Source organism: Zophobas morio, unplaced genomic scaffold (assembly GCF_036711695.1).
Source record: "Zophobas morio isolate AGI-343-1 ecotype UQ-CSIRO unplaced genomic scaffold, CSIRO_AGI_Zmor_V1 ptg000064l, whole genome shotgun sequence".
In the NCBI taxonomy this organism is placed as follows: domain Eukaryota; kingdom Metazoa; phylum Arthropoda; class Insecta; order Coleoptera; family Tenebrionidae; genus Zophobas; species Zophobas morio.
The window spans coordinates 61,864-86,364 of record NW_026972169.1 but is presented as its reverse complement, the minus strand read 5'-3'; the positions used below and the strand labels follow the sequence as shown (position 1 = coordinate 86,364).

At 31.4% G+C, this 24,501-nt stretch overlaps 4 protein-coding genes and 3 long non-coding RNA genes across 11 annotated transcripts; 4 read left to right on the top strand and 3 right to left on the bottom strand.

The window, feature by feature from the left end:
- Positions 1-77: 77 nt before the first annotated feature.
- Positions 78-2,029, bottom strand: LOC135143548 (uncharacterized). The gene is made up of 9 exons (XM_064075424.1): positions 1,764-2,029; positions 1,581-1,705; positions 1,368-1,501; positions 1,165-1,310; positions 933-1,105; positions 764-880; positions 503-702; positions 349-441; positions 78-296 (listed from the first exon to the last, which is right to left on the bottom strand). The coding sequence occupies exons 1-9, from the start codon at positions 2,027-2,029 to the stop codon at positions 132-134; spliced, it is 1,419 nt and encodes a 472-aa protein (XP_063931494.1). The 3' UTR covers positions 78-131.
- Positions 2,030-2,200: 171 nt separating this feature from the next.
- LOC135143547 (serine/threonine-protein kinase rio1-like) lies at positions 2,201-4,547 on the top strand. Its single transcript, XM_064075423.1, has 14 exons — positions 2,201-2,279; positions 2,334-2,435; positions 2,501-2,576; positions 2,639-2,822; positions 2,879-2,980; positions 3,057-3,184; positions 3,244-3,316; positions 3,382-3,446; positions 3,502-3,605; positions 3,674-3,780; positions 3,837-3,897; positions 3,948-4,093; positions 4,142-4,312; positions 4,360-4,547. Exons 1-14 carry the CDS (start codon positions 2,201-2,203, stop codon positions 4,456-4,458), a joined length of 1,497 nt encoding a protein of 498 aa, XP_063931493.1. The 3' UTR covers positions 4,459-4,547.
- Positions 4,548-4,811: 264 nt separating this feature from the next.
- On the bottom strand, positions 4,812-5,379 carry LOC135143590 (uncharacterized). The gene is made up of 4 exons (XR_010282844.1): positions 5,241-5,379; positions 5,039-5,178; positions 4,933-4,989; positions 4,812-4,881 (listed from the first exon to the last, which is right to left on the bottom strand). It is a non-coding gene; the product is annotated as an uncharacterized LOC135143590 (long non-coding RNA).
- A 5,789-nt stretch (positions 5,380-11,168) lies between these two features.
- On the top strand, positions 11,169-13,847 carry LOC135143566 (uncharacterized). Of its 2 annotated transcripts, XM_064075446.1 has the most exons (11): positions 11,169-11,544; positions 11,714-11,870; positions 12,003-12,076; positions 12,142-12,219; positions 12,274-12,334; positions 12,386-12,618; positions 12,678-12,744; positions 12,812-13,167; positions 13,224-13,382; positions 13,443-13,646; positions 13,721-13,847. In XM_064075446.1, exons 1-11 carry the CDS (start codon positions 11,275-11,277, stop codon positions 13,772-13,774), a joined length of 1,713 nt encoding a protein of 570 aa, XP_063931516.1. In that variant the 5' UTR covers positions 11,169-11,274; the 3' UTR covers positions 13,775-13,847. The 2 variants fall into 2 exon arrangements, with proteins under 2 accessions (XP_063931516.1, XP_063931515.1); XM_064075445.1 differs by having other exon boundaries at positions 12,142-12,334.
- Positions 13,848-15,894: 2,047 nt separating this feature from the next.
- LOC135143541 (uncharacterized) lies at positions 15,895-16,398 on the top strand. The gene is made up of 3 exons (XR_010282831.1): positions 15,895-15,978; positions 16,067-16,130; positions 16,289-16,398. It is a non-coding gene; the product is annotated as an uncharacterized LOC135143541 (long non-coding RNA).
- Positions 16,399-18,069: 1,671 nt separating this feature from the next.
- Positions 18,070-20,023, top strand: LOC135143579 (SH3 domain-binding protein 5-like). Of its 4 annotated transcripts, none has more exons than XM_064075471.1 (11): positions 18,070-18,130; positions 18,188-18,283; positions 18,352-18,402; positions 18,481-18,534; positions 18,646-18,845; positions 18,911-18,977; positions 19,032-19,145; positions 19,258-19,367; positions 19,427-19,540; positions 19,611-19,896; positions 19,958-20,023. In XM_064075471.1, the coding sequence occupies exons 2-10, from the start codon at positions 18,221-18,223 to the stop codon at positions 19,867-19,869; spliced, it is 1,032 nt and encodes a 343-aa protein (XP_063931541.1). In that variant the 5' UTR covers positions 18,070-18,130; positions 18,188-18,220; the 3' UTR covers positions 19,870-19,896; positions 19,958-20,023. The 4 variants fall into 4 exon arrangements, with proteins under 4 accessions (XP_063931541.1, XP_063931540.1, XP_063931542.1 ...); XM_064075470.1 differs by having other exon boundaries at positions 18,088-18,136; XM_064075472.1 differs by lacking the exon at positions 18,070-18,130 and having other exon boundaries at positions 18,131-18,283.
- On the bottom strand, positions 19,954-21,197 carry LOC135143580 (uncharacterized). The gene is made up of 4 exons (XR_010282836.1): positions 21,142-21,197; positions 21,030-21,082; positions 20,243-20,400; positions 19,954-20,049 (listed from the first exon to the last, which is right to left on the bottom strand). It is a non-coding gene; the product is annotated as an uncharacterized LOC135143580 (long non-coding RNA).
- Between the last annotated feature and the right edge of the window lie 3,304 nt (positions 21,198-24,501).

Genomic DNA, 24,501 nt, shown 5'->3' with positions numbered 1-24,501 from the left:
ATATAGTTTATTACCATCGACGCACTTCAAAAGAATAAAAAAGTGCTTTCCTAAAAGCTCGATCGGCAGAGAAGAAACAATCCCTTTTTCTAAGTGGCTCAGTGTACACTAATATGAATGGAGGCGCCGGCCTAGCTGACGTCGTAGTGGCTCAGGCGGTACAACAGTGCATGTCCTCGATCGTTTCCTATAGCCAAGTACCCGCTGTTGGGGGAAAAACAGGAGGCATGCACGTGGCGTAAAGGTGTTGATGCAGTGGGCCAATTAGAAAACACGCTTAAGGAGCCCGTATGCAGCTTTTAACAATCAAATTCTAAAAAACGGCTGAGAAAAAATTGGGTGACTTACCAGCTTCAGGTGATCCCGTTGAGCTCTACTAGCCATAAGCAGGATTTGTGAGTCGTGGTTGAAGGCAAGGATATCCGTTCGGGTTGTTAAGTTCTTAAAACAAAAAATTTATAAAACCGAATCAAATAAAATAGAGGAGATTTTAAAGGCGCACCAACACAGACTTCAACGGCTTCGGAGTTGCCGTCTTCATGCAAGCAGCACTGTCGTAGATGTTGACGATGCCCGATCTTGAGCCGCACGCGATAAATCTTCCACTGTTTGCCACTGCTGTTCCACTCAAACAACCTTCATCCCTAAATTTGTGGATGCAAACTCGACGGGAAAGGTCCCAGACGTAAACCTCGCCGTCCCCTATAACGATCAAGACGCCGATAAATACCATAGCCGTAGGCCTCTGCGCGTAATAGCGGACCTCCAAATGAGTACATATAAGAGCCGTCCTTGCTTAAGGATAGAGATGTAACAGTGCCATTCATTTTTAAAGTTTGAATTAATCTCATGGAGTTTGCATCAACCAGTAACAAGTTACCTAAAAAAGCAAAGCGTTCAAGGGAACAGGTTTCAATTCAAAAGAAATCTACCTGATGCGCCCAGAAACACAAGATTTTTGGAGACAGGGCAGACAAAAAGAGACTTTAACGACTTTTCTTTTCTGCCTTGCAGGCCAGGAACGCAGACTGCTCTCTGCTGACCAAGATCATAGACATAAAAAAACTTTCTTCTACCTGAGCAAAAAAGCTTAGAGCCATCCCAGCTAGGAAAAATTATAAAGTAGATTAAAACCAAAAATAATGCCATGAGTAAGGAAAGAACCTAAACCCGCAGGAATATATGGGAAAGTTGTTAAAATGCATTTTTTGAATCAGTTCGTTAACTCTTCCATCGACGTTATACAGCCGTATGGTTTTATCCAGGCCAGCTGTCATTAATAACTGAGAGCTTGGATGAAACTGCAAAGCCTAAATCAAAGACCAATATAATTATAAAGCAGCAAAAATAGGATATATGAAGTTAACTTGAATAACTGCTTGACTTCTTTCTTGAACGTTACCATCTTTTACCCTGCTGACTTCAAGAATATTAGCCGCAATCTTTTTGGTTTTATGTTCAAGTAGTGCACCAGCCCAAGTTAAGATAGAAGCAGCATCCGCTATTTATTTTTATATTAAAAAAAATATCAGCGTAACTTAATAGTACTATTAAGAGTGAACAATTGAATTAAATAAAACCTTCTTCCACATTTTTACTCCATTTATTGTTCTTGTTTGAACTTTTAAAACGTTTGCGAAGTCTTTTAATAAATTCTGGTCCACTAATCTTTGTTTCCAGTTCATTTTTTTTTAGTTTTAGCAACCTTAAAAGTATGACTTTTTACTCCAAAGTAGGATATAATAAACAGTCGACTTCAGTACCTATCTTGAGAAGTAAGAGAAACAGTAACGTTTTCATCGTCCTCATCATGCCAAGCTGGTGCGCGCTTCTTTGAATAATTATTTAAATCATTTACATCTACACTCTCTTTAACTTTGCAGTCAGTATGTTCAGCTAGTAGGTCCGAGCCGACTTTGTCAATTTCAAATAAAAAAGGCTTATTTCTCTCTCTTTTTTTTATGTTATAATCCGTGCCAAAAAGAACATGCTCCAGTTGTTTTTCCTGATGACTCAACTTACAAAACATACTTTAAGCAAAGAAAATTAATAATTTTAGCTATAAATAAAGCAAAAATGCCTCCCTATAGCAAAGTAAACTTGAGAAAACTCATGTGCTATAAAGCAACCAATAGGAATTTATAAAGACTGCTATGGAGCTTCTGAGCTTAAATAGGATTAATTTTCTCTCATTAATGAAATGGACGATGTTTTAAGGAATTTTTCGGTTTCCGACGACGATGTTTATGATTTTCAGAGTGATTTCTACTTAGCTGATGGTTTAAAAATGTATAGTTTTTATTTTTTGGCTTAATATTAATATTTTGGTTAAGATTTCAGCGTTATTCCTAGCAAAAAAGTAAGCAATAAGGCCAAAGTTCAACTCCAACCCGTTACTTCTGCTATTCAGAAATACTATAGATATATGAATATCCGTAATATATCTAAATTAATTATAAAACTTACGTTATTTTTATTTAACCCGACCTTTTTTATTTAGATCAACTTGCTAACCTGTCAAGTTTACAAGCTAGCAGTAGCATTAATGCGGCAAGACATAAGCTTCTTAACCAATCGTATAACTTTCGAGACAACTACTTACTTTTCTATATTTTATCGATTTTATAATTATTTTTAGCGCCAGGAATTCTGATAAGTCCTTAAGAGCAACCACAGAGCAAGTTTTAGATGGGCGCACTCGCCTCATATTATTTAAACTGTTGTCTAGAGGGCTTTTTTCTGAAATCAACGGTTGTTTGAGTACTGGCAAAGAAGCTAACGTTTATTACGCTAAAAATGACAAACAAGAGTTCGCTGTAAAGGTTTCCATTCTTTCCTTTTTGTAGTATTTCGTGGCTTTTATTTATACTTAAATTAGATTTATAAGACTTCCATTCTTATTTTTAAAGATAGAAATCGTTACATAGATGGTGAATTTAGATTTAGAAATGGTCATACCTCAGGAAATCCTAGAAAACTTGTTGTGCCTCCTTTATTTTCTGCCCACAGTTGACTTTCTAACTTTAGTCGTTTGGATTGCTTTTTACTATTATTAGGTGAAGTTATGGGCAGAAAAGGAGTTACGTAACTACTTACGCTTGCAAAAATCAGGGATTCCGTCGCCAACGCCCGTGGAATTAAGGCAGCACGTACTAGTTATGTCATTAGTAGGCAGTGACGGGAGGTTATTGTTCTGTTGTCCGCAGGGAGACCTAAATATTAATCAAGTTCTTTCTTGAATAGAGCTGCTCCTCGCTTAAAAGATGCCAATATTACTGATGATCGCGCTTGTGAATTGTACTACCAGTGCGTTAAAGTCTTATTGAATAATAACTTTTAGCTCGAATCCCATAGCCGCTCACCACCTCTTTGACCGCGCAGGATATGCGGAGGCTGTATACGGAATGCCGTTTAGTTCACGGTGATTTAAGTGAATATAATTTACTGTAAGCACGGAGAATTATCACTTTGCTGTATATCGAGCTCACGCGCTTGTGGTAGGTATTGGAATAAAATGCTGTACTTCATTGACGTTTCGCAGGCTGTCGAGCACGACCACCCACGTGCGTTAGAATTTCTACGGGTGGACTGCGCTAATATAACTGGTCCTTTTGTGTTTCTATTTTACTTTTTTTAAATTTTTTAATAACGCGTGATTTGGCTGAGCTGGTAGATTTTTTTCGGAAGCGCAACGTTGGAGTATTGCCCATGCGTAAGCTCTTTGATTTCATAACTGACATTTCTCTTAACGACGCGCAGATCGACGCGTATTTAGACAGCGTTAGTCTTTCGCTTTTACGCAAATTTACTGTAAAGTAATATTTTTGCTTTAATAGTTGCAAAGCACACTTTTTGTGGACACGTGTTTAAAAGAGGAAGATAAAGTTGATGAAGAAGGTGTTTGGGCTGCATATGTTGTGTGCGTTTTGTATGTGATTTCATTTCAGTTTTTAAGAAATCCTACATACCTCGAACGCTGGACACTGCTTATAACTTCGAGGAAGATGTTTTTAAAATTTTAAGAGGAGAAGAAACGGATGTTATGTATCACAAAGTGCTTGGTTTAAAGGCTGACTTGACTGGCGCAGAGGAGGTTGAAATAAGATGCTGCTTACAATCAGCTTATAATTAGCTTTGTTAGGATATTGCTCCTGCTTGCACTACAAACACTGAAGCAGAAAACAGTATTAATAAATCCAGCTGCTCGGAAGAAGGAAATAGCAGCCTCTCCACCGACGAAGAAAATTCTTTGAGAGGAAATGGAGAATGTGGTGCTGCTAATATTATAAGCAAAGACAGAATAGCGAATAAGGTTTTTTTTTGGTCGTTTTAAGATTCGAATCTTAATTGTTTTCTAAGGAACGTAAGAAAATGATCAGAGAGATTAACAGAGAGCGACGACTAAAGAAGATACCTAAAAAAATAAAGAAAAAAAAGTATCAGCTTGCAAAGAAATAAGTTAGTTAAAGGCATTTAAAACTTTTTATTTGAGTGTCACTCAGCAATCCGTGCATAGCGACTTTTATTTATCTTGATCGAAACAATTAATAAAAAAAATATGCAAATAAAAAATTTTTGGAGCTTTATTACATTAGTTGTGGTTAAATCTTAATTAATCAGAATTAAGCTGAACTATAGAAACTTTAGTATATTGGTAGATTGTTGGTCGGCGCAGGAAAAATTTTCTTTAAATAAGATTACCTTAAAAAATTCAATACAGACATAAATGATTATCGAAAGTTTTCTTTGAGATGTTAAAATTAAACATTAAGGCCACGTGTTTTTTGTTAACTTTTTATAAAAAACTTTTTATTAATGAGATTAGCTCTTCGGGAGTAGCAGGAAGCCTACCCTTTTCAAGCTTCGACCATATCATTTTATCTGTATAGCATATGCCTAACATATGAACTATTATAAACAATAAAAAAGCACCTTTAATAGAGATCTCAAAAGCACCCGTAGCAAGTAATTGCGAAACAATCAAATTCCCTACACAGCCACTTACTTAAAATTTTATGGGATGACAAATTTTATTAACCAATTGTCCAAATGCATAGACATGAAAGCAGTTTATTTTTTTGCAAGGAGGACAACCAAGAGGGTGGGGGCCTAAAATAATTTATTCTGTCGCCCACAAGGATAACCACAATTGCACAAACTTGCAAAACATTTATAAAACTATTATAAAATCATAATTTTTTTTAGTAGTAAACAAAAGATGTATTTCACATGAAACTTGCTTTAATAAGTTTAAAATTGGTTGAGATGGTAGCTGCTTGTACCCGTACACTTCCACTCCCGGTAGCTGTTGGTTTATGACTTGTTTAACCTGTAAAGTCATAAAGAATGACTTAAAAAGATTTTTTTTAAAAAAAAGTAGAATATAAAATTAATGTTTAATCAATTTCCTGTTGAAACAGCTTTTCGTAACCGCAAGAAGAGCTATATAAAATAGAGAATGCTTTTAACATAAAAACTTTTGTATTATTTCTTACCAATAAGCAATGTTAATAACAGGTCGATAAGCTTTATATGCTTCAAAAAGGTAGAGAGAGAATAAAAGAATATAACAAAGCATCTCGTAGGACGCATGAAATGTAAATAAGAATTGAGTGCCGTTAGTTTTTTAAGGGCAACCTTAAAATGCTTTGATATGATTTATTTTTTTAAAAAAAAACTAACTATTCTTCACCAAAAACCTTAGAAATATAAATAATAATGATATTTATAAATAAGGTTAGCGGGAAAAGCATGGCTGGCAGCTCGATCTTTTAAAACCGCGAATATGTACTTTTAGCAATTTTCCCGGAGGTTGGTTTTTGGGCGTTACTGCACAAAACTAAACTATTGCAGGAGTAAAAGCTTTAATTTTTTTTTGCTGTTTTTCAGTTTATTTCATGAGGAAGGTGATCTGATGAGCATTTTGCTCCAATTTTTAAAAGAAACACACATTAAGTGAGTTATTTATCTTTCCAAAGCCTACTTGTAGTATTCAATGGGTAAAAAGGTTATAATAACTATTATAATAGCTGTTTTTGCAGCAAAAGTTCCTTGCCCTCAAGCTCAGCCTCTTAAGAGGGAGCCTGTTATTGCGGTACACCAAGGGAAGGAATTATTTTAGACTATGGCTAATTAATGAAACAGATTATGTTTAACATGTACAAGGTTAGAGCCCATGGCCTTACTGAAATAACCCCATACTCAAAGCAAGAAGCTCTGTCTAAATAAATTATTATATTACGTATTTTATATATATCTAACTGTATAACTATAGAAATATAAAATAACCAGTATCTACCACGGAATTTTTTGCTTTTAAGGGTCTCCTGCCTTTATCAAAATTTGTATAAAGGTATACGATAAAAGAGTATAAAATATAAGAGGTCAAATAGAGATATATATGTTATGTTTAATTTTTTTTTTAGTAAGATGATGTAGTGTATATAATAAAATATGACATGTTTTAAAAATTATGCTTTATTGGCCGGTTTTAAATTTGTATTTAACCCTTTGTCGACCAATGAAAGCTTAAGCGTTAGTGACCAATTAGAGTTATAAATTAAATGTGTAGTGTAATAATGAATGATTAAGAAGGCCATGACCGTAAAGGTAGGGGTTAAAAGGATTCAAGGTGAAATGTCTGAATGCAAAAAGCACAGATATATAGTAATTGTGATTACGCGCATGTCGGAGACTAATGAACAATCAGGTGTTGTGCGAAGCAATTTATTTAAGATTTTGACTTTCCCCTATTCTCTCTCTACTATTTAAGAAGTGCCATAGTTTTAACGAAAGTACTATACAAAAGACAGTTACAAATACACTTTCAAAAGATCGGAAGACTTCCATATTTGTTTAAATAATTTAATTAGAGCAGATAATTTTTTTTTAAATTTTACTTTGGTTAGTTGGTATCCAATTAATAAAATGGGTCAAATTATTTTGTAATCATTTCTCCCCTTGTATTTTACTGACTGGTTCTCGGGTACTTGATTGGTTTACTAAAGGAGCAATTATTAAATACATATATAATATAGATGTTATAAAGTATATTATAGACATTAAAGTAATATAATATAGGATAGTCGAAGTACCAGAAAAACTTTAAACTAATTTGATTGTGACAACTCTCGAGCTCGATATGATGGTTTTACGTATTTAACCTGTTATAGACTCCCCAATTGCACCAAACCCACCTTCACACTAAAGAAAGAAAAAAAAATTACAGCGGTGCGCGACCAAACTTATATAATCACATGGGCACTCCCTTGGCCTTACCCTCATTGTAAACACCTGTGAAATTTGGAGTGTTTGTGTTTCTGTGTTTTATGGTTATATACTATTTGATTTTGTGTTTATGTCCTATTTTCCTTTTTATGTTCTTCTTTTTGTGTTCTGTGTTATTGCTTTATGTTTTAAATGTGTCAGGTGCTCTTATATTCTGTGTTAATGTGTTACCCCTTGCTTTGATTCTGTGCACTTAACAGTACATTAGAACCTATGTGGGTTTAAGTAGAAGTATTTTAGCTTCATAAATACTAAGGAATAAAAATAAGAGTTTTTTTTTCTTTAACAATCGGAATTTTTTTTAAATTAAAAAATTAAATTGTTAAACGTTTTAAGATCAGCCTGGTAAGGTCCACAAAAATGTTAAAATCTAACATATAAAACTATCTTCGATTGTATTTTTATACTCTTATTTAAACAAAAGCACAACATTGTAAATATAATATATATATTTCTAGTTTGTGTTAACTAAATTTTCTACAATAATCGACATTTACGCTTTAAGCTAAGGTGTCAAGTTCTCTTAAAAACGTGTCCCCCTTGAAAAAAATAGCATATCAAAAAACTTTTTTAAAAGAGCACAGGGGAAGAATTCATTTATCTGTAAACTTGGTACAAAGGTAATCTAATTAAGACTATACTTAAAAAACCCCCAATGAAAATAAAATAGATAGCTGCACCGAGCATTCAACAGTGTACGATGCGATTATCTTTTTTGACCTCACGAGCATTTATCTAAAAGATTAAAATTAGTTTCTTAATATATGCAAGCAAAAAAGCTAACAAAAATTATGCAAAGTACACTTAAAAATTTGGACTTTTTCACGTATTGAATTTTATTGACGTTTTCACATATCATATCATTAGAACTAGAATTTTTTAAGATTAGTTAACTTGCTACATCTTCTATACTTTGATATAATTATTTAAATTAACTTAATTAATTACGAGAGGGTGTTCATTTTACTTTTACTTTTGATTTTAGTTATTTAATATATTTTTGAATGTTAAAATCAGCCCTATTTCCACATAGGTACATCGAAACTCTTAACACTTCTTAGCAGCTCGAAGAGCATGACACGAAGCCTTTCAAGCTACTAAACACGCTGGGACATTAAATTTAACTACAAGTCAAAAGCTCAAAGCGTCACGTAGTTTGCTTGTTTTAACGGTAGTAGTTACTTGTTTAGAAGGTTTCTTCAAAGTCAATAGTGAATCGAACCCACAAACCAATTTTAAGCAAATATGATCTAAGTACGACCGATAAATTACAGGTACATCTTTGTTAAACTCCATTAACGCATTTTAAAATTTGAAATTTGAAAAAAGCGATGATTTATTGCTATAAGTGCAGTATTAGTAATCTGGTAAAGGCTAAAAGCAAATAAAAGAACAAAATATTAAATAACTTATATTCCTTTACGTACTCCTAATACAGTATTCATTTTTCTCAAATAAAAAAAAAGGACAGTCATATGTTTCATTACCTTTAATTTTTATTTAAATCAGAACAAAGATAAAAAATATTCAATTTAATACACTCTAAAAGTTAAATTACTTGGGCATAACAAACTACAAACAATAAGTTGCTTCTTAACAACCTAATTTGGAAACTTCACTCTGTGAATTGAGTTTTAACGACTAAATTTTTGGTATTTGTTTCACAGTGCATAACGCGTTATTCGTATGCTGTAAAATTGACTGGTCTCTAGTATTATCGCTACATTTGGACTCTTCTTCATATAATTAAAATTTATAAATTGTGTTGGTCACTTTCAGTAATTAATACAACTTTAAAAATAGAAAGAAAAATTAAGAAAACTCGGGCACGACACTATTGCAAGCCTAGAAAAATCACTTTTAAATTGTAAGATAAGCGCTTTTTAATTAATTCTAGAATGGAATTTAAAATTTTTTTTATATACTTTTCCAAGATAATATAAATAAATATATTGTTTACTCAATAATAAAGTACATCGCTAGTTTTCATATATACTAAACTCATTAGCCAGATGCTCTAAGAAAAAAATAATGATCTTAAATCTGTACTCCTAAGTTAAATAGTCACCATTATTGTACCATATTTAATATCCTATAAAATTAGCTTTAAATTATCTCATAGAACTGCAAAAAAGTAATCTTACTTTTTACTTTTTAATGAAGCTATCACTCTACATATGACTATTTATATAAAATATACATGCAAGTTTTATAAGAACAACTGTATGAAATTTGTAAATGATAAGGTAAGCAGGGCGCAAGCTAATTTATTTTTTCTTTTCTCTTCTTTTAATATTGTGAACTGTCTTTATAAAATGCTTAATTTATAACTTCAACGTAGCACCACGATTAGGAAAACTTGTTATCCACTGAACCGATGGTTGTAAAAGTCTTATTGTAATAATTATAAGTTAGTTAGTAAATAAAAAAGTTATATGGTCCTTAATAAAGAGAAATATTACGTATGATTTTACTGGATAATTTACCAATATATTATAGCATAATTAACATCAATTTTTAGTTTATTAACACAGCAAAAATATTTGTAAGAAAAAGTACAACTATTCCACTAAATAAGTTGTTCGATACTTCTGTATGATTGGGTTGTTATTAAAAACTAAACATTTTTTTGTTTATGTTAATAAATTTAAATAAGAAATGATAAACAAGTAATAGTTATATTTCTTTAAAAAGTTAAATTAGTGTTGAAAAACGAACATAGAAACCACAAACTTAAAAAAATTACATTTACAGTGGATATTTAATGATATGTACTAATAAATCGTTTAAACTTCATTCGTAAGGGCGCTAAACCTTAGGAAAGTAAAACGTTATATAGTGATATAATTGTATGTCTAAATAAACAAAATTTTCTTAAAAATCCAGTTGTTTGTAATTGTGTGCCTTAAACTGTATTCTTAAGTTTATTTTAAACATTAGAACTCATCGTTTTTTTCAAAAATGATTAAAAAAGACATCAAGAGCAGATTATATACTTAAAGTGGTGTTATGCTTGTTATTTTTTAGGATACTGCTGAAAATTTTATTGAAAAATAAGGGTTATGTATTAATTAAAATAAGTTTATTAACATAATTCTTTAACTGTAATATGATTACTAACTTTTACTTAATTTGAATAATTTAAAATAAAGAAAAGCATAAACAATGTTTAACTACTAATAATTTAACTTTAAATGAATAGCATTTTCCTAAAATATATTAGCAATATTAATGTAAAATTCATACTACTTATACTGTAATATTATTATAAGGTTAGAATAAGTTCAAAATTTTGGTTATAATTTTTGTTATTTATTAAATAAGTAGTAGTTATACGTACTGCTCCCTTCAGGAATTGTAGCTGAAGGGGGTTATGCAGGCGCGTCTTATGCCGTGTGGTTCATTACTATTTTCATTATAGTTATAATAGTTGCGATTATATTAAAGTGTGTTAAAATTGTTATAACCAATTCTCTAGTAACGCAAAAATTCTAGCATAGCTTATCATCTGCTAGCACATTCGTTTAAAATTTATTAGTGTGCTATAGTTACACCCAGAAACATCTAAATTAAGCAAGTTTAATTATAATTTATTACATAATATAAATAATTGCTACAATCAAGCCTTTCCACCTGTTGGGGGGGTAACCGCTATCTTTCTCAGTAAAAAATTTTTCCTTATAACTGAACTTTACAGTAGCTAAAACTTTTTAATATTAATAATAGAAAACAATTAAATGCAACTAGGGCTTCATGTAAATAGTTTTTGTAAATTCTCATTCGTCGCCGGGATCAAGTCCATTTTTGTTTATAAAAACTTTTTATAAAAAAAACCAATCGTAGTGCACTTTCTTTTTAAAAGAAAACTTAAGGTTTTTTGCTTGGCAATATAAGTGGTGCTCTAATGGTTTAGCTTCGGAAGAAAAATCCTCCTGTACTTTTTTTTATTTCGCGAATTTTGTAATACGCCATTGAGGTTTTACTTAAATGGATTTTAGCGCTGGTAACTTTTTGAATGAATATACAGTTGGTATTACTATAGGAGTAGCTAGCGCTTTGTCGGTTGCTATTTTTTTAAAAAATTATGACAGTAGTGGAAACAAAAACAAAAAGTCGAAAATTTTAAATAAAAAACGTAGCATTATCACGAAGAAGAAGAGGAAACCTATAAAAGAGGTACCTACCTCGCAACTTGAAACTTCGGCCATTATTAGCAAAAAAAAATCCGCAACATCGCTTAAAACTACTAACACTGAGGTTAAGTTTTACTAGTATATTATAATTATATTCATCAGATATTCGACATCTTTCCTATTTCCACTTGGTTATACTTAATATTATTATATACTTTAAACTTTCAAATTTTGGTTTAAAGAATTTGGAGGCTACTATTTTTATTATTTTTTAGTCAATAACTTCTATTTAGGTTAAATGTAAACCTTCTCTAAGTACTACGGCAGCCGTAAATGAGTCGGTTAAAGTAAAAGAAATAAAGCCAGAAAATAACGCACAAGATTCTGGCAAGTCCGAGAGAAAACTTAATAAAAACCAGCACGAAAAATTAAAGTCACAAGCTTCTCACGGTAAAGCAAAGAAAAAAGCTTTGAGTTTATAAAGGCTCTATTTATTGTAATTTAAGTGATGGGTGTAAAGTCTAGTATGTTTTTACTTCATGAATATTTCTACTACTAAATTTTGTATACTTATATAAAAAGTTGAACTTGCGGAAAAAAATAAGACTTCTTCCAGTCTGCAACTTAACGTACCAACTGAATTTTCCTCTGAGAAAGTTTATTATATATATTTTTTGTATTTACAAGCTTGGCATGACTTTTAATTTCTAATTTACTCGAGAAATTAAACGAGGAAGAAGACTCTTCAAAAGAGGGTTGGACAGAAGTGAAAAAAAAGAGTTCTCGCAAGAGCGTGGAGGTCGTTGCTTTTAACCCCGTATTGCTTGTTGACGTTATCAACGAAGCTAAGAAGAGATCTCTATTGACCGGCTCAATTCCTCGTGTCACCGTTGATAGAAATAACTCAACTTTGAGTATATTTAGCGCTTCTGGTTTCTTATTATTAGTAAAGTAGATTTCAACAGTCATTCAGGGGGACATTGACCTCGTTAGCCGGAGGGTACGTGAAATCAAAGATTTGCAGGCTGATTTGGAAGCTCGAGTGGCCAAAATCCAGACTCTTGAGATCCCTCTTGGTGATAAACGGAAAGCTGTTTTTGGCCCTAACTACGAAAATCTTAACCGCATTCGATTGATTTCTGGGGCTCAAATCACTTTCAACAAGGAGAGTTGTAGCCTTATTGTGCGCGGCGAGGAGGTAAGCCCCCATTTTTTACTACTACTAATATTTTTTGGTACTGTTTTTTTTACTGGTAGGACAAAGTCTCTATTGCTAAACAGGAAGTCCAATTGGCTCTTAATCCCCCGCCTGCCGAAAGTGTGGGTACGCTTAATGTAAAGCTTTGCCTTTGCTACGCTCACTCTTGCTTTTGTGAATCCATCACGGTCAGTTTGTCTACCAATGGACAGGCATCGCACGGGGATCTTGCTGGCTGGCCAGGGCGCCCTTTTAAAAAACATCGAAATCCAAACGGGGGCTAAACTGGTGGTCGAGGGTGAAAGGGCAGACGTTATGAAGAAACTCGTGATAAGCGGCACCTACAGGGAAGTCTTCCAAGCTAATGAGAAGATCATGAGAGCACTCAAAGAGTTTTGCTGCGAGGAGCATCTTTCTGTGAGTTTGGAACAAATCCGCCTGCTTCTCTATGCGGATGCTTTGCAGTTTAAAAAGTTGTGCCAGCAGTACCGAAGATCCAGTATCGAGATTAACAAGAACTTGGGGACCATTAAGATAATTGGGCCTTTAGTATTATTCCATTACTTGCTCGAGGCTCCTGTGCTATTCATATTTTCCTTATTCAGAACGAAGTAACGAAAGTAAAGGACGAGATCAACGCCATTTTATTGTCTCCGCCCCCCCAACCCGCTCTGAAGGCTGGTGAAGCTCTTGAAGAAGTGGACTTGGGAGATGCCGTTGGGGCTGTAGTGGGTTCGAAGTACGTTCATTTAAAAAATATTAAGGTTAGCTCGAGTAGCCTTTTATGATTTGGTGTTGCTCTCTTGGAGTTACCTGGAATTTAGGAGTTGTGCTCTGGAATGGTTGAAATTGAAATTCCACCCACCACAAGAACAGCACGCATTCGAGGGGAGCGGTTAGCTGTTGAGAGGGCTAAGCAGGGGGTGCTGTACCTTATAGAGAGGCATAAGGAAAAAGTTCAGTCCGCATTAAAATCGGAAAAAGATACTAGCTATTTCGCTGCTCATCAGGATTCCGTTTTAAAATCTGTAAGTGTGTCTGCTTTTCGGCTGGGGTTCACACACTAGTATGCTCGTTTTTTTATATACTTCTGGCGCATGAGGGGCGTGAGAATGGTCTCTGCTGGGGAGGTAGTGCACCGACGGGCTGGTATTGATGATCTTGTTGGAGTGACTTTCTTTAATACACACTATTTTTTATCTTTGCTTTGAATTGTGTTCTTATAATAAAGCAAATATTCATTCATTAAAGTTTTTGTTACTAAGTGTTTATTTTCGGTTAATATTGTATTTTGCCCAAACCGGGAGAGTTATGCAATGTTGCGTTATCGTAGGTTTTAAGTAGTTGCAAGCTAGCTTTTCGAGAAAGTACGTGCATTCAATTTAAAAAAAAGATCACATGTTTCTTGATTGTTATTATAGAAATAGTATAAAATGCTTTTTCGACTTCAATAAAAAGTTGGCGTTGGTTGCCTCCTTAATAAACCGTAAATTTGCGTAACTACAATCCTTAACTATTATATCCGTATTTAAGTTTTAGAGAAAAAAGTTAATTTGTTCCAAATTGGGTGTAATAGTTAGCGGAAACCGAGACTTCCTAAATGAAGTTGTTTCTACAATAAGAAATTTATAGTTAGAAAATAATGTTAAAGATATTTAATAAAAAATTTTAATTTTTCAATGCTCAATTAAAAATAGAACTTTAGAATGTACATGCGGGGGAAATTTATTACACAAAGTATCGTTAATATTATCAATGTCCGATTCACTTTACGCTTGTCTTGGTACACCCAATTATTCTGGTTAATCTCGCGCGTTTCTGCAAACAACGAGCTTTCGGGTTCACCACTTCTCCACAAAGTTTTAAACGATCTATAGTCCTTTTCCTTATTTTAAAATTATTAAAAATTTGAGCTATACAATTCACTCTAATTAACGTCAAATAGCGTTTTACCTAGATGTGTGATCGCTGTCGCTTAGTACCTTTTCCTCTCTAGATGAACTAAATGAGTTATTGCCTAAGAAGAATCTCAATTTTGTTGAAGGTAAAACTTACAACCGCCAAGGTATTCGATATGGAAGCTATCAAAGAGCTAGACGGTAAGCACCTAATACTTACTGCTGCGACTCATTTTTAAGAAAAGTGGAGGCCTACTTGAACTATTAAGCATATTATGCCCATAATAAGACTCCTCAAATATTACATCTCTGCAGAAGTGAGAATCACCCTCTTTACAACAGTGGAGCCTTCCCGTCTGTAGTTGTTAATCTCCCACCATCAGAGAACGCTCCGGAACCCGGCAAAGCCACAAGCACCCTTTATCAAAATCCTTATCGCAGAACTAAAAGCTTCAATTTTGTGATTGGGTCTGCAACCTTCCAGAAATACTGGGGCCGCTCATAACTATAAAACTTTTACATCTTTATTAAAATATATATCCACCGACCTACAGTTATAACTGGTAATTAAAAAAGAGAGTTGTGATATTAAATAGTTTAGGAATAAGATAGCTGTTTAATTTTTAAATTACAGCAAAACCCAGAAGCTAGTGGACTTAATAAAGACTGGGACAAAGCAGAAATAAACCAAGGGAACATTCTTGAAATAAGCAAATTTTTGTCCTCGCACCTTTCAAAATAGCATTTTACTTTGGCTTCGGACGGTTAGAAATTATACAGTAGAAGGACGTAGCACGAAAGTTAAAATTGCATATGTAAAAAGTTCAAGACTTGCTGGTAAGTTTGTTCTCATAAGTATATGGCTTAACTTAACTTTTAGATGTGTTTAAATTACAATTATTTAAGTTATATATTAAACAAGCTTTAAAAAAAATTTTTTTTATTGAAAATTCATTCACGAAATACTAAACTTAAGTTATAAACATATATAAGTTTGATTTCAATGTTATATAAATTCAATTTAAGCAGAGAGAGGATAATAACGGACTAATTAAATATACTTTTCTTTAAAGAAACCTTACGACGCTATAACGAAATTTTTATTTACGTGCTGGAGGCTGTTAGGCTTAATAAAAGATTTTGTTCCTTAAAAAATGTCGCTCCCTCCTCAGTGAGTGGGAAGTTTAACAGATTAGGAGTCCAGCGCACCCTAGGTAGAGGCCACCACCCCGTAAATTATATTGTATTTTTTATTAAGATACTAATATTAAAATGAGAAAGTTAAGATTATAAATTATTCTATAAGCAAAGGGGACCAGCTGGAAACCAGCTCTTTAAAGCAACCACTCACTTTTATCGTGATGAAAATCCCAGTGTTGAGTTAGTATAGAAAGCCTTTTAAACCAATCAGAGGTACACCGGCATTATAACGCTACACTCTTAAGTTTGGACTTTTTCGTAGGTAAAGTTATGGTGAGCCTTGTCAACAGCTAAAAATTCACTTCGCGCAATTTAAATTACTAATTTTATTATATCTTTTCTTTCCATAGGGCATGGCATTTAGTCAACCTGCTTGTCAAACCGAAGCTTGTGAACTTCAAAAATGTCTTTCTGGTATATGCCCATTGAGTTTATAATAGAATTAGAATATAATTGAATATAATAGTAAGAAATTTTACTTGATTTTTATTTTTTTTATTTATTTATGTATACTTCTATTAATAAAGTTGCTTAATAGACCCTGTAAGGGATTTGATGTTTTTTTTTTATAGCTCATAATTTTAGAGAGTCTGCTTGCGGCCAGTATATATATGAACTTATTGAGTGCTGCAGAAAAAATCATGCTTGGGATTCCTCACCACCTTGCAGTGGTTGGAAAAAGTACAAGATAAATAAAGATAGTAGTGCGCATTCGTAAATCAGGAGACTAACTACCAAATATAAATTTCATATTAATAACTATACTTATTTTTTTTTTTAGTGAGCTTAATTGTTGATATTCTATTGACCATTTCGAGTATTAGTCCATTTTTTGATACGTTGTTTAAATTACAAGTTATAGCTTTTCCCTCTCCTTATATCAGTTCATAATTACTAAAATGAAGAAGCCAACTATATATATTACTCGCCTAAAAAAAAACTTTTTAGTTGGTGTAGCTTTTAGCCAATTAGATTTATTAGCTTTTATGTAGAAAAGAATGTGCCCTTAAACCCAAATTCATTTCCCTATTTTTTTTGGGCGCCTTCTATTGAGCGTTCAGGCTATGCCTTGTTTAGAAGCTGTCAGTACTACTTAGCCAAGTTTTAGCTTCTTGTTACTCTTCTGTATTAAGAGAAAAGGTCAAAGTTTCAGACCTTGTTACAATGCAAAAGTTTTTCGCCACTTGATTTTTAAAAGTAATTTCTCAAAAGGCAGTAAAGCTTGGAAAAAGTTATTTAGCGTGTAAGCGCATCTGCATTATACATTAAAAATTTGGTTTTTTAATAAAAAAGGGTAATAATAACATTACTTTGGGTTAAAATACTCCATGCGATCAAAAATTTTAATTATGACAATAAAAATTAAAAAAAATTTCTTTTCCCCAATTATGTTGACTTGTTATAAACTTGCATCTATGTCATTAAGAATAGCATTTTTATAGAGAAGATTTTTCAATATTATATTTGCTCAGACAGAAGGTTTAACTAGTATCATAAAAGAATCGTTTAGCTCATTTTTGCTCAAAGAAAGGTAGATAAACCCTCATGTTCACCTACTTACCTCTGAAGAGGGGTTTTTAAATTACTTTTATATACTAAACACGAGGAGATTAACTAGAGTGTAGAGTGGCTCTGCGTTACTGCTTGATTAAAAAGAAATTTTTATCTTTATTGTTTGTTGTAACTTTTGTTATCTGTCTCCAGAATAATATTTTGCTGTAAAAAGAGATTATAGAAGCTTGCAAAATAGTGATAATACGACATTTTAAGTTCTAAGTGCAAACCGAACCTCATAGTCTTGAATATTGACTTTTTTTCTGCGTTTTTATTGATAATTGCGGAAAAGTCACTAAGCACAACAGTTAAATACATTTTTCCCGACAACCGTCCAACGAAGTTTATAATTTTGGTATAGAAGAACGCAATTTTATTAAGTCCAATTCAATTTCAGTTACGCGGTAAAGAAACCAATACCCAACGCTTTTGTAATTTTGGGTTCTTCTACTATAATTATATCGTAAAACAAATCGATAATGGGTATTGAGAGGGGACACATAATATTGCCAAGCACATGCTAATTAAAGTACATTTATATATCTGCATAAACTATGTAACTAAAGACAGAAATTATAGTGAATTGGTATTTACCACAATTGAAATGGATAAGACAATACATCGTTGTGTGCATCAGCTTTAATTCGAATTTTCCTAATAAGTTAAAAACGCATTTCCTTCATATATCAGAAACGATTAAAGACAAAAAGGGTTTCCGGTGTTAACCTACAGGACCGTATAAGTTACCTTTAACATTGATAAGGTGACGGGATAAGTTGTTTACTCGTCTTCGCCGTCAGCTGGTTGTCGTGTATGCTGCCAAGCTTTATATGTTATCTCGAAATACGGGCAGGAGAAGTGTAAAAGTAATGTGTAGAGAAAATTTATACATACCCTTATCTATTTCTAAAACGTAGAATTTATCTTTTAAACCATCTCTGGGGGGCTAAATGGACAGTAAATCTCTTGTTCTTTCTAATATATATAAATCTCGGGATTTCACTCTTTCCAGAGTAAGTATATATCTAAGGTATGGAGAATAAAGAAAGCAACTGGTTTTTTTGATTATCACTTTTTTAAGAGACCGTCTTTGGATACTAAAAGCTGTATTGAGTTCTTTCCTGAACGTCCAGTAAACTTATTTAAATATTATTTTTAACTTATTAAGGACAGTTGGGTTTTTAAGACTTTTCCGTATGATTCAAAATAGGTGGAGAATTTTCAAGAAACAAGTGCAATGCCAGAGAAAAACCTAGATCCAAGGGTATTTGCTAGTACATACCCCTTAAAAAATATTATTTACAACTTTCAAGAAAAACTAGTTGTACTTTAAGATGACCTTTTTTACATACTAATATTTTTTTATGAAATATAGATAAGAGTGTACTTAGAAAAGTTAAATGCTGCTTCTGACCGGGTTAATGACATTGAATCAATGTTAGAATCATTAAGAGGACGCCATCGCCAACTTATTCAAGAGGGAATCAAAAAGCTTAAAGCAACTCTTAGTAGAGATGGGATGAGAGCAACCTTAAAAAAAGCAGATCCCTATTATTTAACGGTTAAAGAAAGAGAGTAATTATGCTTCTACTCCGTAAACTTTTATTGCCTGTAATTTATTTTTACCCCTATAAAATAAGTAAAGTTTCTAGTGAGGTGGGACTTTTAGCCCAGCAATACAAAAAAGCTTCCGATGCGCTACTGAAGGTGAAAAAACGACTTTTAAAAAGATTTACTTTTAGCTTAGTTCAATTTTTTTAGGCTCAGACGGAAAGTTGGTCCTATGAAAAGTCGCTTTACTCCGAAAAGAGTCTGGGCGCTTCAGTTAAAGTAGATCCAGAAAAACAAGAGCAACTGAATAATTTGAATTTAAAAGTGATTACTGATTCTGACTTATATCTATAATCCGTTACTTCGCTTCTGCTCACTTTTTTATAATTCTTTAATTAAGTTCAAATATCCTTAAAACTTGAATACTCACATACAGGTGGAAGAATGTCAAGAAAATAAACTAAAAGCGGAAAGGGCTTATAAGAATGGTCTGGCTAAAGTAGAATCCTTAAGGTTGAAAGAAGACTACCACTTAGCCAACTTAGGGTGTAATTAATCTAAGAAAAATTTACATCTATTTTTTTTAAATTAATATTATTTACAAGACCCTGCATTAATAAGGCAAATAAGTATTTAAAACTGAAAAAGGAATTGGAGACCGAAGTTGATAAAGTGCAGCTGGAAGTTTCGAAGCTAACAGCGGAAGGCTCGATTGCGAGGTTTATACATGTATATATATATAAACAAAGTGGCGGTATTTTTTGTTAACAGAAATTGCGCCAACACTAGAAAGGAAGTGGCGGAGTGTCTAAAGGCGCTTTCCGATTTAAGTCTCGAACTAAAGAAGGAGGACGGCAAAAGACGAGGATATTTGAATGCCAATCCTCACCAGCTTAGAAGATCTCGAAGTGATGACAGAGACTGGAGCCCGCAAATTTTTGACATACCTCCAGAAATTTCTGACGATCTTAAAAAAGACGCTTCAGTTTCGGTGTCTTACAATAATTTAATCCAGTCATCTTTAGAATCTTTTCCCACAAGCGAATGATGTTTCAAACGAAACTAAAGCTTATCAGTATTTACTTATATAAATTTTTATTCTAACTTTAAGCTGGAATTTGAATATACTTGTACAGGCTGGTGAAGGGGCTAGGTTTAGATTAAAATAGAAAAAATTTCATCCATCTCGTCCAACGCTTTCCTCCTGCTTTTTTTCTTTTTCTTAGATCTAAAGCAATAAAAATTAAAAAAGTTAAAAAATCAAATTATTGATTTTTTAAATATTTTTAAAAAAATACCTTAAAAAAATAGTACTTAATTATTTGGACTATAAAAATAATTAAAAAAAAATGTAAGGACCACTATTTTTTATTAAAAAAAATATTTTCTACCCATAAATAAGGTAAATAATAAATATTAACTATGCAAACATTGTCGGTTGCAGAATCTTTTTCTCAATAGACTCAACTTTTTTATTGGTGTAGTGATAAATTAATTTGCTCCCCTGGAAAGCCGCCGTAGTAGTTCCTTCGCGAAGTCCATGCTTTTTATTTATTACCGTCGGCTTGATACTTTGCTCCTTCCAAAGTATTTAAAAGTTTAATAAAAAAAGATTTAAAAAATCTAACCATCGAAAAATTAAATTTTTTTTTACAAACTACTATTTTAAATTTACTTGAGCTAACATAATTTAAAAGTTAAACGTAAATTTAAAGATTTTAAATTCCACGCTTGCTATGACATTAAAAATTTTGACAACCCCCTCCAAGTAAAGAATGAAGTAAAAGATTTAATATACGCAAGTAAAAAGATAAAATACTTAAAAAATATTCAAATAAGCTAAAAATTTAATTATACTTAAAATTAGTTAACTATAACTTTTTTTTTTACTTTGGATTATTACTTCTATAAAGCAGAAAGAATGGCTTTAAAATAATATTTTAGCATGTTCAAAGTATAAAGTTTCAAGTTTATATATTTTTATAAAAAAAATAAGAATATGCAAGTTTATGATAATTGCATAATAATATAACTTCAAATAATGAAATCTATAATAACGAAATTTCTTAAGTAGAATCTATAAAAATTTCAAGCATACTAAATTAAAAGTCGTCCAATACAATTTCTCATTTTTTTACCCATAACTTTATAAAATAAAAAGTTTTCCGATTTTTTTATATTTAAATATATAGCAAAAATCTATATTACCTCAAGTCCACTTTTATTCGTTTCACTAAAATGAGCGGGACGGCTTATTAACTCTAAATAAGATATATAAAAGTTTAAGGTATACGTAAACTTGAAGATAAGATCATATTACGTCCCAAATTCTGAACACCTTTATTAAATATATCGGGCTGCCAAAGTAAATTGGGACTACTGTCGAGTTGCTGTGGCCTTAAGAAAAAAAAATAGATTATGAATAATTAGTACTAGGGAAACCCACACATCCCACAGCAAGCATACACAAGAAAAAAAAAACTTAAACTTCAAAAATCTGGCTTTATTGTTTATAAAAACAACTGAAATAAGCTAGTTAGGCATACCTTTATTTATAAATCATTATCAGTTTGTTGGGTATTAATAATTTTACTGTATAGGCCCCCCAACTTTATAAGTTATATAAATCCAAACTTGATTTTACCGCAAAAAGGAAAATACTCATCTCTCATTAGTGAAAACTGAGAGGAGCCGCGAGTTAGGCGCACTTTTATATATAAGTCTTTACTAGTTTTAATAGACAATTCTTATACTGAAAAAGTTGCCCAACTTTTATAAGTTAAATAAAACCAAACTTGATCTCAAAAAAAATTATAGTTAAAGCTTACAGCGAAACACACAAATGTCTCTCCTTAAGAGTTTTATTAGAACTCAACCACCATATTTTTTATAAAAATCGTATTTATATTCACGCGATACGTGCAAAGCGCGCGGTCATCTAAAAAAATAAAAAAACCAAACAAACTTGCTTTGATTCTACACAGAACCAAACTTTATACACTTCCAAAAGCTTCCAAAAACAAAATTTAAAAAAAAAACTTTTTTTTTAAAAGATTAAAAGATTCCAGCCATTCTCGAAAATCAATGGGAAATGGTAGTAATATTGTATGGTCCATTTCCTAACAAAAGTTTTGTTAGCATAATAAAACATAATTATAAAAAATAGGAATTTATAATTGAAATTAGTTAATATCATAAGCTTAAAAATGTAAAGGTAATTAGCCATAAGTAACTCTTAACATCAATAAAAAAATGAAATATAAAATTTTTTTCTTTTAAAAAATATAATTTATTAGGTTTTGTATGTTTTACTATTAATTTAAAAAGTTAAAAGTTAAGAAACAATTTAATTCATTTCAGTAATTGTAATAAATAATGAGGCACATTACAAATATCATGAAAAAATATGAAAATAGTTTTACTTCAAAATTAAAAAAATAAGAAATAAGTTAAAAACCGAAGCAAAAATCTTAATAATTTGCTGAAGAACATCAAGGATTTGAAGAGCATTACTAAGAAAAATTTTCAAAAAAAAATTAAAGCGAGAGAGGGATCCCATCATAACTAGCACAAAAGCCATAAATTCACCAGTTCCAAGCATTTCAGATAAAATTCTGAAAGGGGGACCATAATAATATTAAAAAGTTATTAAAAAAAAAAAAGGAAATGAAAGATTTTAAGAAACTTTTTTAAAAAATATACTAAATAAATTAAGCGTTGAGGCAAATTAAAATTAAAAAAAAAAAATACATAATTTATGAGGCTCTTAGTGGTGGCTGGTTTTTTTATTAAATACATAAAAGAAAGAACCAAGCAGCGTTTAAACTAGATTACTGTATTACTACAACTTTGCGGTAAGAGTTGGAAAAAGATTCTCACAAAAATATAAAGAAATATAAGCTCAAAGTACTTGTAAAATTTGAATGACTCAAATAGTGGAAATGTTAAATTAAAAAAATGGTCGCTTAGTAAAACTGGAAAAATAGTTAACTACATATATAATGTAAATTTTTTTTCTAAGGAACATTTTTTTTTTGTTTCTTAGCTTTTCCGTTAAAAAAAATTAATTTGCTTTTTAAATTTCTGAAAAATATAGGTATGACATGTATAAATAGTTTTTTTAGTATATTTATAGAAAGTTGCACAAAATTTTCAAATATTACCGTTTGATTAATTCGTAAGCAAAAACTGAATAAGTTAAAAAAATTACTCTGTGAAAATATTTATGGAGAACTTGATATTTTTAAAAGCAAATAAGCCAAATAGTTCTAAATTTAACCAGAAAAAAATAGATAAAAATATGAAATGGGTATTTAACTATTAACCAAATCTATATTTAAATCGATCTCAAGAAAAAAGCAACGCTTCATAGTAGAGCTTTAGATCAATTGCTAGAGGAACATAATAAAGAAAGTCTTATAATTAAAACTTTTCAATCTTTGATAATGACAAGTAGAAAACTTAAAATAAATGAAACAGAAATTTGGTGCTAAACAAACTGATTTACTTTACCTACAAAATTTACTAAAATTCGCTTCAGCTATTCAATATAAGCCGAAACATCAAAACTTACCTGCCTTAATAAAAACGTAAAACTAAGCTTTACGGCTGCTAGTGATTTGCAAGACTATTAAACTTGAAATTATTGTTATACTTTAAAATAAGTTTAGAATTTAATAAGATATTAAAAATAAATAAAAATTATAGAAAAAATAGTTGTGCAAAGGATTAAAACTTATTAAAGAAAATTATATTAGAGTTTAAAAGAACTTAAATTAACATTTTCCTGTTTAAATAGTTTAGAAGTCAAACCACTTAGAAGTAATAATATAGTAATAGTAATAATACGAAAGTAGAGACAGTTAACATAAAAAATATTCAAGATATACATGCGTGTATATATATATGAAAATTTTAATTAGGTCAAATTATACAATTGTCAAGTATAAAACACTTAAAGATTGTAGGATTGCAGTAAAGATTACAGTCAAAGCAAACGTAAATATTTCTGTAAAAAAAGGTGAGTAAAAGAAAGATACCGAACTGTGTGCAAAACCAAATCCAAAACCTACTTGAACTATAATATAAATATCAGTTAAGGAAAAATATGTAATATAAAGAGTTGCCTTTTGCGTTAGCGCAGAGAAACTTAATAACTTTATTAAAAGAAAATGCATAAACTTTACGGTTGGAACACGGTTAGTTTTTTCAGTACTAAAAGGAAGAGTAGTTAAAAAGGAATACAAAAGAGTTCAAGTTTCTTACAAATAATGAAAATAATAAAAGATAGACCTTTTTAATAAAGGCAAAATAAGCAAGCGAAGGTTTTTAAATATATTTAAAGATTGCAGAAATTTTAGTAACTTGCGAACTTCATTTAACTTGTTAAAAAACTTTGCTCTCTTGTGTTGATTTCTATTTCTATATAACAAACGTTGAAATATAGCTACTTCGGACAAATAAAATGGATTTTCGAATACTTCAATTAAATTATTTATTGAGTTTGCTAAGAAGCTTAACCGCCCTAAAATAGAATTTAAAAATACAAGCCGAAAATTTTTCTTAATTTGTGTAAAGTTAAGTGTAACCAAAGTTTAAATTTTCTTTAAAAAGAGTAGTATATATTTCTTGCTCATTAGAAAAAAGAGATTTCCAATTTTCCAAAGTACTTTCATCAATT